A 15000-nucleotide genomic window follows, 5' to 3' on the forward strand; every position below is an offset into this window, starting at 1 on the left:
ACTTAGTACAAATCTGTTGCTAGTATACATCTACTGTACATGTAAACATAGGAGAAATACCTTTTTAAAAGAAATAAACAGTAGCCTTATTCTTTTGATTTGAATGAGATAATATCAAGGCCATGTATTTATTAAAGCCCTATTATTGGGAGTTTGCCCTTGATGTTGTTATTCAGCATGATATCAAACATGAATTTAATGAATGGAATGTGAGAATGGTTGGATTGTTGAATCGGATGCTGCTTCTCTCCGTCTGGTCACTGAAGCTTCTCTAATACTACTGTGAGGAGGAGAGGAGACGGTGTCATAACGGCTACTGTCACTTCCTGTCATTTGGGTCATTTCATTTCTGATACTGGGAAGTGGGAAAACGGCGACCACACTTGAGTGTGACATTAAAGTTGCCATATAATTGTTTACTCTGACAAGATAATTCAAGTCCCCCCCACCACCCCCCCAAGCGACTGTTTTTATGTTTCATGCTAGACGGTTTCAACTGTCGCTTTTCGAGATTTGTCCTTTTGTGAAACGGTGCGTGAGTGAGACGCTACCAGGCCCAGATGGATTCATTCTAAAAACGCAATTGTACATTCTTATAGCTGATTATTCACTGTTTTTATACATTTTGCACAACGCCTTTTATTTGTTTCACCTCTTTGTAACATATGGAGAATTGATTTTTACACACTGCTAGTTATTTGCCAGAATTGATTTTTATACACTGCTAGTTATTTGCCAGTTTGAGATTGACAAGCTTTGAACAAAGAAAACAGTCCAAGCTCTGGTTTAATGTTTGGGATCAGGTTTTCAGATCTCACATAGAGGATAAACTCAGGCTTAGGTTGACACAGAGGCATTGCCTTTGCATGCAGAGTGTAAAACAAGAAGAAGAATAATCCTCACTAGATCCAGACAGATTATAGAGTTCGAATCACCTGTCTACAACAGTTCATGGTCATGCAGAATACTTTCCATCTATCTTAAAGAACCATTTCCTTTTCTCCTGACGTTGATAGATTACAATATCCCCCACCAAGACTTCAGCTCTGTGTCGTCGCCATCTCTCAACAATGGCACTTGTCACATATAGAAAAGTAGGCAGGCTGCATGTCGCCTGGTTTACATATTCAATGCGCCTCCGGAGCAAAAAAAATAGCACATTTATCAACACACAATCTTTGTTGAGAAAATACATTTACTATGTGCCTAAGAAGAAGAATGAACCTGTGTCGACAGGCGATAGTGATTGGGAACGGACCGGCAGTGTTTCAACATGAGCAGCAAATGTCGTCTGGGAAGGAGCAACCTTTCTGTTGATCTAATTAAGATCTTCTGAATTTTGTCAGAAAGTTATGGAAATGTACTGTATGTTTGTGTTAATGTATGTGTTATGTACAGTACTTTATCATTAACAGCCTTTGGATGTAAAAGGTGAGATTGAACAGGTTGAAATATTAAGGATATTATCAGGTATTTTGGTGTTATCTTTTGCATGCCTTATTTATTTTACACACTTACCAAATAAGTGCAATAATGGGACTAATTCTTCTATCTTTAATTGTAATGAAGTGGTTTGTTGTGCTGGATTGGTGAAGCGCCAACCAGGTTTGAAATGATGCATGGCCAGCTTCAGTCATGGCAATTCATTTAAAAAAAGGTCATTTCTGTAACGACTGGAAAAGGTAAAACAATGAATTGATCACGTCTGTGTGTGAGCCTTTGTGTTTTATATCACTTTTCTATATCACTTGGTCCACTAAGTACACTTCCTGTTCCTGTTCTCTTGTGTTGCACCAATTTTGCTGCTCAGTTGCAGGGGTCCCCGCGAGTGGAAGAGGTAAAAATATACTTTTTTTAGATGAACAAAATCTTTAAAAAAAAAAGATTTTTTATATCCCATTTATTAGAAAATTAGTTTGAATCACTTACCAGTTGCTTGATAAGAAAATGTAAGCATTTAAGCATTTAAAGCCAAATGATGCAAGCAGATCTAAGCGAAGCCAGTTTGACATGTAGTCTATGCATCTTTCCTTTGTCTGATGTTTTTCATCTTAGTGCATTTTGCTAAACTCACCTTCTGCCTCCCGTGAAGAACTATGCCTTGCACCCCTGCTCTACCCCTCCTCTCATCTCTGCATCGCCTCCTCTCCTGCCCGACCCGCTATGACGTTCTCCAACACAAACTCGTGCATCCCTCCTTCCTGCTATTGCCTTCAGTATTTTGGCCACCACAATGTTTCCTTCCTTTCCCTGCCGCACACCTACCTGTATAAGTTCTGAAGTGTTGGCAAGTTGTGATACTAGAGGTGTTTTTTAGTGTTGTTTTCCGCATTGAGAAAAACAATGTGAATACTTGCTGTTAGAATATGTTGTGTTTTAATCATGATCTTTTTTGTTATTAGACCCACAAGGCCCCAAAACAGAAGCTTCTCACAAGAAAGGTACTTTCTTTTCATTCATCACGGAATACAGTATGCAAGTCACTCTCTCTCTCTCAACGCCACTCAGGCAATCTTCATGTTTATAGCCATTAAAACCATTTTTTTTAAAGAATAAAAAGAAACCAAGCACGTTTAAGGTGTAATCTTGAAGGGGATACATGTGTTTACTGTTAATGCATAATGTTGTGAGGGGTATCAGTCTGCTGATAGTGTATCGGCAGATTTGTCTTTAAAGCGATTTTTGTAGAACAGCTGGCAATTAAGAACTTGGCTCAAGACATTAGTCCAACGTCAGCAATATTTCAAACGGTTTTGTTTGTCATTTATGTCGACGTGGTCTCTTCTGTCTTTTTGTTAATTGTTGTTCTGGATGGTAAAGTGTGAATACAACTGAAAGATGCACAGATTTTTTTTATTTTACTTTGGGTAAAAACAAGCTTTTTACAGTTGGTAAGCTTTGCTGTTAACGTTTTATGATACATCACAGGAGGCTGGTGGCACCTTAATTAGGGAGGACGGTCTCGTCGGAATGGCTGGAGAGGAATCAGTGGAATGGTATCAAATACATCAAGCGCATGGTTTCCATGGTTTCCAGGTGTTTGATTCCATTCCGTTTGTTCTGTTCCAGCCGTTATTATGAGCCGTCCTCCCCTCAGCAGCCTCCACTGTGATACATGTTTATTATATTCTGATGTAGAGAGGAGTGGAGATATTATCTTGTTGGGATGATTGTAATGTAGAGAGGAGTGGATATATTATCCTGTCGGGATGATTATAATGTAGAGAAGAGTGGAGATATCCTGTTGGGATTATGGTCATGTAGAGAGGAGAGGAGATATCCTGTTGGGATGATGTTAATGTAGAGAGGAGTGGAGATATCCTGTTGGGATGATTATAATGTAGAGAGGAGTGGAGATATTATCCTGTTGGGATGATTGTAATGTAGAGAGGAGTGGAGATATCCTGTTGGGATTATGGTAATGTAGAGAGGAGTGAAGATATCCTGTTGGGATGATTATAATGTAGAGAGGAGTGGAGATATTATAATATATAATAATAATATATGCCATTTAGCAGACGCTTTTATCCAAAGCGACTTACAGTCATGTGTGCATACATTCTACGTATTGGTGGTCCCGGGGATCGAACCCACTACCCTGGCGTTACAAGCGCCATGCTCTACCAACTGAGCTACAGAGATGATTGTAATGTAGAGAAGAGTGGAGATATCCTGTTGGGATGATTGTAATGTAGAGAGGAGTGGAGATATTATCCTGTTAGGATGATTGTAATGTAGAGAGGAGTGGAGATATTATCCTGTTAGGATGATTATAATGTAGAGAAGAGTGGAGAGGAGATATTATCCTGTTAGGATGATTGTAATGTAGAGAGGAGTGGAGATATTATCCTGTTGGGATGATTGTAATGTAGAGAGGAGTGGAGATGTTATCCTGTTGGGATGATTATAATGTAGAGAAGAGTAGAGATATCCTGTTGAGATGATTGTAATGTAGAGAGGAGAGGAGATATCCTGTTGGGATGATTGTAATGTAGAGAGGAGTGGAGATATCCTGTTGGGATGATTGTAATGTAGAGAGGAGTAGAGATATCTTGTTGGGATGATTGTAATGTGGAGATATCCTGTTGGGATGATTATAATGTAGAGAGGAGAGGAGATATCTTGTTGGGATGATTATAATGTAGAGAGGAGAGGAGATATCTTGTTGGGATGATTGTAATGTAGAGAGGAGTGGAGATATCCTGTTGGGATGATTGTAATGTAGAGAGGAGTGGAGATATCCTGTTGGGATGATTATAAATGAAAGATAGCTGGTGCTACAGATCACTCCATTCATTTACAGACTAAAATCCCTCAATGGCTACCTGATCTGTTTTCCTCCTAACAAGAGATTACCTGCTATACATGACAGGGAATATTAGTTACCTGACTGCTTTTTGGCTGAAACATGGCATCTGTATTGTAATTAGAATGAATTAGAGAGATTGTTGCTGGGGTTGAAAAGGAACAATCATGGAATGCATTCATTTCCTTTTTTTCTAATTGAAATGAATCTCTCTATATATATTTAAAAAACGACTGTATTTAAATTCTTCTGTTTTTAAACATAAACCATATTTGTTTGTGCAACTTCCTAAACGAGATGATTGTATGAATATGGTAAATTGTAAAAGGGATGTATCCATTATTCATTCATTCGTGTGTGTGTGTGTGTGTGTGTGTGTGTGTGTGTGTGTGTGTGTGTGTGTGTGTGTGTGTGTGTGTGTGTGTGTGTGTGTGTGTGCGTGCGTGCGTGCGTGCGTGCGTGCGTGCGTGTGTGTGTGAGAGAGAGAGAGAGCGAGAGAGATTATATTATATTCAGTGCCGTACTTAAAGTAGTATTTAACAGAGCGGATGACTGGGACCAGATTTCAGCCATTAATTTCAGCTGATCTCCTCTCCTCTCCTGCTATAGGCACCGACTAAGGTAAATGTGATTTTATCCATACCTACCTATGGATTTAATATACTGTTTATACATTTCTAAATTCTGTACTTGAACGTGAACAATTGCAAAAAACACACTTTTATATGTATATATATTGGTTAAAACCAAACCCGCTCTAGTGTTTACTAAGCCTAAATAAAGTGTTATCACCTTACTTGTAATTTACAGATCCGTTTAGAATGCCCTGTTTCACCAAATCACATCACATGGTCAGTTTAGAATGCCCTGTTTCACCAAATCACATCACATGGTCAGTTTAGAATGCCCTGTTTCACCAAATCACATCACATGGTCCGTTTAGAATGCCCTGTTTCACCAAATCACATCACATGGTCCGTTTAGAATGCCCTGTTTCACCAAATCACATCACATGGTCAGTTTAGAATGCCCTGTTTCACCAAATCACATCATATGGTCAGTTTAGAATGCCCTGTTTCACCAAATCACATCACATGGTCCGTTTAGAATGCCCTGTTTCACCAAATCACATCACATGGTCCGTTTAGAATGCCCTGTTTCACCAAATCACATCACATGGTCAGTTTAGAATGCCCTGTTTCACCAAATCACATCACATGGTCAGTTTAGAATGCCCTGTTTCACCAAATCACATCACATGGTCAGTTTAGAAGGCCCTGTTTCACCAAATAACATCACATGGTCAGTTTAGAATGCCCTGTTTCACCAAATCACATCACATGGTCAGTTTAGAATGCCCTGTTTCACCAAATCACATAACATGGTCAGTTTAGAATGCCCTGTTTCACCAAATCACATCACATGGTCCGTTTAGAATGCCCTGTTTCACCAAATCACATCACATGGTCCGTTTAGAATGCCCTGTTTCACCAAATCACATCACATGGTCAGTTTAGAATGCCCTGTTTCACCAAATCACATCACATGGTCAGTTTAGAATGCCCTGTTTCACCAAATCACATCACATGGTCAGTTTAGAAGGCCCTGTTTCACCAAATAACATCACATGGTCAGTTTAGAATGCCCTGTTTCACCAAATCACATCACATGGTCAGTTTAGAATGCCCTGTTTCACCAAATCACATCACATGGTCAGTTTAGAATGCCCTGTTTCACCAAATCGCATAACATGGTCAGTTTAGAATGCCCTGTTTCACCAAATCACATCACATGGTCAGTTTAGAATGCCCTGTTTCACCAAATCACGTCACATGGTCAATTTAGAATGCCCTGTTTCACCAAATCACATCACATGGTCAGTTTAGAACGCCCTGTTTCACCAAATCACATCACATGGTCAGTTTAGAATGCCCTGTTTCACCAAATCACATCACATGGTCAGTTTAGAATGCCCTGTTTCACCAAATCACATCACATGGTCAGTTTAGAATGCCCTGTTTCACCAAATCACATCACATGGTCAGTTTAGAATGCCTTGTTTCACCAAATAACATCACATGGTCAGTTTAGAATGCCCTGTTTCACCAAATCACATCACATGGTCAGTTTAGAATGCCCTGTTTCAACAAATCACATCACATGGTCAGTTTAGAATGCCCTGTTTCACCAAATAACATCACATGGTCAGTTTAGAATGCCCTGTTTCACCAAATCACATCACATGGTCAGTTTAGAATGCCCTGTTTCACCAAATCACATCACATGGTCAGTTTAGAATGCTCTGTTTCACCAAATCACATCACATGGTCAGTTTAGAATGCCCTGTTTCACCAAATCACATCACGTGGTCAGTTTAGAATGCCCTGTTTCACCAAATCACATCACATGGTCAGTTTAGAATGCCCTGTTTCACCAAATCACATCACATGGTCAGTTTAGAATGCCCTGTTTCACCAAATCACATCACATGGTCAGTTTAGAAGGCCCTATTTCACCAAATCACATCACATGGTCAGTTTAGAATGCCCTGTTTCACCAAATCACATCACATGGTCAGTTTAGAATGCCCTGTTTCACCAAATCACATCACATGGTCAGTTTAGAAGGCCCTGTTTCACCAAATCACATCACATGGTAATTCTAGATCCCATTAGTAGATAGGTACTCTGCTAGATGGTGGCTATTAGGTTAAAAGAAACCTATGGTCGATGTCCGCGCCTGTGCGGAAATCTAATTAGCATCGTAAAAAAATCCCCATACATCTGTCAGTTTAAGCAAGAGATATATAAAAACCAAATAGTATACAGAATTGTATTTGAGTGTATTTCCCAATACTTATTTCAAATAGTATTTTCAAATACCTGGATTAAATGCATGGGAGTATATTTGAGTATTTTCATATACTTTCCAAGTGTACCATATTTCCAAATACATTAAAATAAAATATATCTGAATACGTACAGTACCAGTCAAAAGTTTGGACAATTCTACTCATTCAAGGGTTTTTCTTAATTTTGTTACTATTTTCTACATTGTAGAATAATAGTGAAGACATCAAAACTATGAAATATCACATATGGAATCATGTAGTAACCAAAAGAAAGTGTTAAAAATATATAAATAGATTTTATATTTGAGATTCTTCAAAGTAGCCACCCTTTGCCTTTATGACAGCTTTGCACTCCCTTGGCATTCTCTCAACAGCTTCATGTGGTAGTCACCTGGAATGCATTTCATTTAACAAGTGAGCCTTGTTAAAAGTTCATTTGTGGAATTTCTTTCCTTCTTAATAATGCGTTTGAGCCAATCAGTTGTGTTGTGACAAGGTAAGGGTGGTATACAGAAGATAGCCCTATTTGTTAAGAGACTAAGTCCAAGAACAGCTCAAATAAGCAAAGAGAAACGATAGTCCATCATTACTTTTAGACATGAAGGTCATTCAACTTTGACATTTTCTTCAAGTGCAGTCACAAAAAAACATCAAGCGCAATGATGAAACTGGCTCTCATGAGGGCTGTCATAGGAAAGGAAGACCCAGAGTTACCTTTGCTGCAGAGTTACCAGCCTCAAAAATTGCAGCCCAAATAAATGCTTCGCAGAGTTCAAGTAACAGACACGTCTCAACATCAACTGTTCAGAGGAGACTGCGTGAATCAGGCCTTCATGGTCAAATTGCTGCGAAGAAACCGCTTCTAAAGGACACCAATAATAAGAAGCGACTTGCTTGGGCCAAGAAACACGAGCAATGGACATTAGACCGTGGAAATCTGTCCTTTGGACAGATGAGTCCAAATTTGAGATTTTTGGTTCCAACTGTCATATCTTTGTGCGACGCAGAGTAGGTGAACGGATGCTCTCCGCATGTGTGGTTCCCACCGTGAAGCATGAAGGAGGAGGTGTGATGGTGTGGGGGTGCTTTGCTGGTGACAATGTCCGTGATTTATTTACAATTCAAGGCACACTTAACCAGCATGGCTACCACAGCATTCTGCAGCAATACGCCATCCCATCTGGTTTGCGCATTTGTTTTTCATCAGAACAATCTCCCAACACGCCTCCACGCTGGGTAAGGGCTATTTGACCAAGAAGGAGAGTGATGGTGTGCTGCATCAGATGACCTGGCCTCCACAATCACCTGACCTCAACCCAATTGAGATGGTTTGGGATGAGTTGGGCCGCAGAGTGAAGGAAAAGCAGCCAAGTTCTAAGCATATATGGGAACTCCTTCAAGGCTGTTGGAAAAGCATTCCAGGTGAAGCTGGTTGAGAGAATGCCAAGAGTGGTTGGCTACTTTGCAGAATCTCAAATATAAAATATATTTTGATTTGTTTAACCCTTTTTTGGTTACTACATTACGACATGTGTAATTTGATGTCTTCACTATTATTTTACAATCTATATTTAAAAAACATATATATACAGTATCTATATAGTATAGATATAAACCCTTGAATGAGTAGGTGTGTCCAAACTTTTGACCGGTACTGTATGTGAAAGTAATTGAGATATTTGAAATAGTATTTGAACCCAGGTCTGGTAGGTATAGCCTACAGTGAATTGCTTCTGTTTGACATGGAAATGATTAGAAATAGAAAACAGATTGATACTGTTGCCTGGAGGGCACTGGTCTCTGCCTGGTTAGGAGGGCACTGGTCTCTGCCTGGTTAGGAGGGCACTGGTCTCTGCCTGGTTAGGAGGGCACTGGTCTCTGTCTGGTTAGGAGGGCACTGGTCTCTGTCTGGTTAGGAGGGCACTGGTCTCTGCCTGGTTAGGAGGGCACTGGTCTCTGTCTGGTTAGGAGGGCACTGGTCTCTGTCTGGTTAGGAGGGCACTGGTCTCTGCCTGGTTAGGAGGACACTGGTCTCTGTCTGGTTAGGAGGGCACTGGTCTCTGCCTGGTTAGGAGGGCACTGGTCTCTGCCTGGTTAGGAGGGCACTGGTCTCTGTCTGGTTAGGAGGGCACTGGTCTCTGTCTGGTTAGGAGGGCACTGGTCTCTGCCTGGTTAGGAGGGCACTGGTCTCTGCCTGGTTAGGAGGGCACTGGTCTCTGTCTGGTTAGGAGGGCACTGGTCTCTGCCTGGTTAGGAGGGCACTGGTCTCTGCCTGGTTAGGAGGGCACTGGTCTCTGTCTGGTTAGGAGGGCACTGGTCTCTGCCTGGTTAGGAGGGCACTGGTCTCTGCCTGGTTAGGAGGGCACTGGTCTCTGTCTGGTTAGGAGGGCACTGGTCTCTGCACTGGTCTCTGTCTGGTTAGGAGGGCACTGGTCTCTGTCTGGTTAGGAGGGCACTGGTCTCTGTCTGGTTAGGAGGGCACTGGTCTCTGTCTGGTTAGGAGGGCACTGGTCTCTGCCTGGTTAGGAGGGCACTGGTCTCTGTCTGGTTAGGAGGGCACTGGTCTCTGTCTGGTTAGGAGGGCACTGGTCTCTGTCTGGTTAGGAGGGCACTGGTCTCTGTCTGGTTAGGAGGGCACTGGTCTCTGTCTGGTTAGGAGGGCACTGGTCTCTGCCTGGTTAGGAGGGCACTGGTCTCTGTCTGGTTAGGAGGGCACTGGTCTCTGTCTGGTTAGGAGGGCACTGGTCTCTGTCTGGTTAGGAGGGCACTGGTCTCTGCCTGGTTAGGAGGGCACTGGTCTCTGCCTGGTTAGGAGGGCACTGGTCTCTGCCTGGTTAGGAGGGCACTGGTCTCTGCCTGGTTAGGAGGGCACTGGTCTCTGCCTGGTTAGGAGGGCACTGGTCTCTGCCTGGTTAGGAGGGCACTGGTCTCTGCCTGGTTAGGAGGGCACTGGTCTCTGTCTGGTTAGGAGGGCACTGGTCTCTGCCTGGTTAGGAGGGCACTGGTCTCTGTCTGGTTAGGAGGGCACTGGTCTCTGTCTGGTTAGGAGGGCACTGGTCTCTGCCTGGTTAGGAGGGCACTGGTCTCTGTCTGGTTAGGAGGGCACTGGTCTCTGCACTGGTCTCTGCCTGGTCTCTGCCTGGTTAGGAGGGCACTGGTCTCTGCCTGGTTAGGAGGGCACTGGTCTCTGTCTGGTTAGGAGGGCACTGGTCTCTGCACTGGTCTCTGCCTGGTCTCTGCCTGGTTAGGAGGGCACTGGTCTCTGTCTGGTTAGGAGGGCACTGGTCTCTGTCTGGTTAGGAGGGCACTGGTCTCTGTCTGGTTAGGAGGGCACTGGTCTCTGCCTGGTTAGGAGGGCACTGGTCTCTGTCTGGTTAGGAGGGCACTGGTCTCTGTCTGGTTAGGAGGGCACTGGTCTCTGCCTGGTTAGGAGGGCACTGGTCTCTGTCTGGTTAGGAGGGCACTGGTCTCTGTCTGGTTAGGAGGGCACTGGTCTCTGTCTGGTTAGGAGGGCACTGGTCTCTGCCTGGTTAGGAGGGCACTGGTCTCTGCCTGGTTAGGAGGGCACTGGTCTCTGCCTGGTTAGGAGGGCACTGGTCTCTGCCTGGTTAGGAGGGCACTGGTCTCTGCCTGGTTAGGAGGGCACTGGTCTCTGCCTGGTTAGGAGGGCACTGGTCTCTGCCTGGTTAGGAGGGCACTGGTCTCTGTCTGGTTAGGAGGGCACTGGTCTCTGCCTGGTTAGGAGGGCACTGGTCTCTGTCTGGTTAGGAGGGCACTGGTCTCTGTCTGGTTAGGAGGGCACTGGTCTCTGCCTGGTTAGGAGGGCACTGGTCTCTGTCTGGTTAGGGAGGGCACTGGTCTCTGCACTGGTCTCTGCCTGGTCTCTGCCTGGTTAGGAGGGCACTGGTCTCTGCCTGGTTAGGAGGGCACTGGTCTCTGTCTGGTTAGGAGGGCACTGGTCTCTGCACTGGTCTCTGCCTGGTCTCTGCCTGGTTAGGAGGGCACTGGTCTCTGTCTGGTTAGGAGGGCACTGGTCTCTGTCTGGTTAGGAGGGCACTGGTCTCTGTCTGGTTAGGAGGGCACTGGTCTCTGCCTGGTTAGGAGGGCACTGGTCTCTGTCTGGTTAGGAGGGCACTGGTCTCTGTCTGGTTAGGAGGGCACTGGTCTCTGCCTGGTTAGGAGGGCACTGGTCTCTGTCTGGTTAGGAGGGCACTGGTCTCTGTCTGGTTAGGAGGGCACTGGTCTCTGTCTGGTTAGGAGGGCACTGGTCTCTGCCTGGTTAGGAGGGCACTGGTCTCTGCCTGGTTAGGAGGGCACTGGTCTCTGCCTGGTTAGGAGGGCACTGGTCTCTGCCTGGTTAGGAGGGCACTGGTCTCTGTCTGGTTAGGAGGGCACTGGTCTCTGTCTGGTTAGGAGGGCACTGGTCTCTGTCTGGTTAGGAGGGCACTGGTCTCTGCACAGGTCTCTGCCTGGTTAGGATGTGACGTCACCAGTATTAAAATCCATTCTTTTGAAATTTTTTAATTTTTAAAAAACTTTTATTTAACTAGACACGTCAGTGAAGAACAAGTTCTTATTTACAATGACAGCCAAATCCGGACGACGCTGAGCCAATTGTGCACCGCCCTATAGGGCTCCCAATCATGGCCAGATGTGATACCGCCTGGATTCAAACCAGAGACTGTAGTGACGCCTCTTGCACTGGGATGCAGTGCCTTTAGACCGCTGCGACACTCGGGAGTCCCTAACCTGTTCAATATCACCAATCCACTAGTCTAATATTAGCTGGAATGATTGACCGACCACATCTTCATTTGATTTGCCCTCTCAACAGAGTGCTTCCTGTACTCAGTCGATTGCTTCAGCCGATGACTGATACAGCGGTGCTCAGTATCATGGTGCCCCTAACCTCCCCCAAGCTCTTGTTTTCACTCTCAAGATGATTAAAACACCAAGCAAAGAGCGAACATCACAACGTCTGCTAAAATCATTGACTGGTCCATTTTATTCCTTCCGTCACACTCCCTACCAGCTCCATGTGGTATACCTCTCCCTTGGTATGTATCCCAAATGGCACCCTATTCCCTATATAGTGCACTACTTCTGACCAGAGTCCTATGAGCCTTTTGATGGGTCAAAAGTATTGCACTATATAGAGAATAGGGTGCCATTTGGAAGGTAGCCCATCCCTCTCTCTCTCTCTTTCTCTCTCTCTCTCTCTCTCTCTCTCTCTCTCTCTCTCTCTCTCTCTCTCTCTCTCTTCTCTCTCTCTCTCTCTCTCTCTCTCTCTCTCTCTCTCTCTCTCTCTCTCTCTCTCTCTCTCTCTCTCTCTCTCTCTCTCTCTCAGTCTCTCTCTCTCTCCGCCTCATTCTCTCTCTCTCTCTTTGTCTCTCTCTCTTTGTCTCTCTCTCTTTGTCTCTCTCTCTTTGTCTCTCTCTCTCTCTCTCTCTCTCTCTCTCTCTCAGCCTCTCTCTCTCTCCGCCTCATTCTCTCTCTCTCTCTTTGTCTCTCTCTCTTTGTCTCTCTCTCTTTGTCTTTGTCTCTCTCTCTCTCTCTCTCTCTCTCTCTCTCTCTCTCTCTCTCTCTCTCTCTCTCTCTCTCTCTCTCTCTCTCCGCCTCATTCTCTCTCTCTCTCTTTGTCTCTCTCTCTTTGTCTCTCTTCGTCTCTCTCTCTCTCTCTCTCCCTCTCAGTCTCTTTCTCTCCATCTCATTCATTCTCTCTCTTTGTTTTTCTCTCTCTTTGTCTTTATATCTTTGTCTCTCTTTCTCACTCTCTCTCTTTGTCTCTTTTTTTCTCTCTCTCTCTGTCTCTCTGTAATCCACTGGAATAATGCCCTCGTCAACTGTTCTGCGTTCGGTATCCCGAGCCACGGCCCGGATATTGATTAATGTCTTTCTGTAGTCACACTCCTCTAAGGCTGTCATGTCCTCCCATCTGTCACAGCTAACCCAGGGCCCAGGAAAAGGCTCATTTAGTCGCCTGCCATTACTTATAGACATGTGACATAGCAAACTCAGAGTAGCTAGGCTCTTAGTTGTACTGGCCGTCAGATCTAGCCATCAAGAGCTTTCAGCGACACTGCCAAATGGCCTCCTATTCCCTGTAAAGTGCACTTCTTTTGACCAGGGTCCACACGAGTTGGGTTAAACGTGGAAGACACATTTCAGTTGAATATATTCAGTTGTACAATTGACTAGCAATCCTCCCCCCTTTTCCCTTTCCCCTTTCACATAGGGCTCTCGTAAGGCTCTCGTAGGGCTCTCGTAGGGCTCTCTTAGGGCTTTCGTAAGGCTCTCGTAGGGTTCTCGTCAAAAGTAGTGCACTATATAGGTGCCCTGTCCTTTATGTAGTGCTCTATATAAGGAATAGGGTGCCATTTTAAATGCAGCTTCAGGCCCTACATTGATCCAGCTAGCTAGCTGCACACTGAATTTGAATTCATTTCACTTAAATAATGAGACATTGAGAGGAACCCTGCTGTCATGGAACCTGTCAAGGATGTCCTATAATGGCATTTCATTTCTCATAAAAGCCTCCTCCTGAAATGCCAGCCAGCTCAGAAAAAGTTTCTCCTTGTAAGTGCAGGCTGTTAAAGCAGTGAATGTGATGCATGGTGGGAGAATGTATAGGTGAAGATTGGAAGTTGGAACAACCATTTGTCATGTTGCATAGTCCAATTAAAATGTGACAGAAATATTCTTTTTTACTGCATATAGCTGTTGTTTGGTACGTTACAGCCTTATTCTAAAATGGATTAAATATAAAAATGTCCCCATCAATCAACACACAATACCCCAAAATAACGACAAAGCAACATTTATTAAAAATAAAAAATGGAAATATCACATTTACAGAAGTATTCAGACCCTTTACTCTGTACATTGTTGAATTACCTTTGGCATCGAGTCTTCTTGGGAGCAGTTTATCCCATTCTTCTCTGCAGATCCTCGCAGGTTCTGTCAGGTAAGATGGGGAGCTGCACAGCTATTTTCAGGTCTCTCTAAAGATGTTTGATCGGGTTGAAGTCTGGGCTCTGGCTGGGCCACTCAAGGACATTTAGAGACTTGTCCCGAAGCCACTCGTGCGTTGTCTTGGCCGTGTGCTTAGGTTCATTGTCCTGTTGGAAGGTGAACTATCACCAGAGTCTGAGATCCTGAGTGCTCTGGATCAGGTGTCATCAAGGATCTCTCGGTACTTTGCTCTGTTAATTTTTCCCTCGATCCTGACTAGTCTCCCAGTCCCTGCCACTGAAAAACATCCACACAGCATGATGCTGCCACCACCTTGCTTCACCGCAGGGATGGTACCAGGTTTCCTCCAGATGTGACACTTGGCATTCAGGCCAAAGAGTTCAATCTTGGTTTTAACAGACCAGAGAATCTTGTATGTATGTATGTATGTATGTATGTATGTATGTATGTATGTATGTATGTATGTATGTATGTATGTATGTATGTATGTATGTATGTATGTATGTATGTATGTATGTATGTATGTATGTCTGTCTGTCTGTCTGTCTGTCTGTCTGTCTGTCTGTCTGTCTGTCTGTCTGTCTGTCTGTCTGTCTGTCTGTCTGTCTGTCTGTCTGTCTGTCTGTCTGTCTGTCTGTCTGTCTGTCTGTCTGTCTGTCTGTCTGTCTGTCTGTCTGTGCGTGCGTGCGTGCGCGCGCGTGCGTGTGTATGTATGTATGCTTTCCACGAGTATTGTTTCTTCACTATTGATTCAGGTATTTGATGTCAGTTTACCAAACTCTAATACATCTCTAGTGTTATTCATGATGCTTTCACAAAGCCCCTCTGCCTCTATCAGCTGTGTTGTCTGCACATAACGAAGAAAAAAAAC

At 44.1% G+C, this 15000-nt stretch overlaps 1 protein-coding gene across 3 annotated transcripts in view; it reads left to right on the top strand.

Annotated features, from left to right (window-relative positions):
* The window catches only part of glra1 (glycine receptor, alpha 1), a 106707-nt gene that overhangs the window by 23729 nt on the left and 67978 nt on the right, over positions 1–15000 (top strand). For 2 of the 3 annotated variants that reach the window (XM_046322910.1, XM_046322912.1), the window contains exons 3-4: positions 1811–1837; positions 2403–2441. The exons of the other annotated variant lie outside the window; for it this stretch is intronic. In XM_046322910.1, the coding sequence (XP_046178866.1) occupies positions 1811–1837; positions 2403–2441 (66 nt within the window). The remainder of the gene's footprint in view (positions 1–1810; positions 1838–2402; positions 2442–15000) is intronic. 3 annotated transcript variants of the gene reach the window in all.

Source organism: Oncorhynchus gorbuscha, linkage group LG23, assembly GCF_021184085.1.
Source record: "Oncorhynchus gorbuscha isolate QuinsamMale2020 ecotype Even-year linkage group LG23, OgorEven_v1.0, whole genome shotgun sequence".
In the NCBI taxonomy this organism is placed as follows: domain Eukaryota; kingdom Metazoa; phylum Chordata; class Actinopteri; order Salmoniformes; family Salmonidae; genus Oncorhynchus; species Oncorhynchus gorbuscha.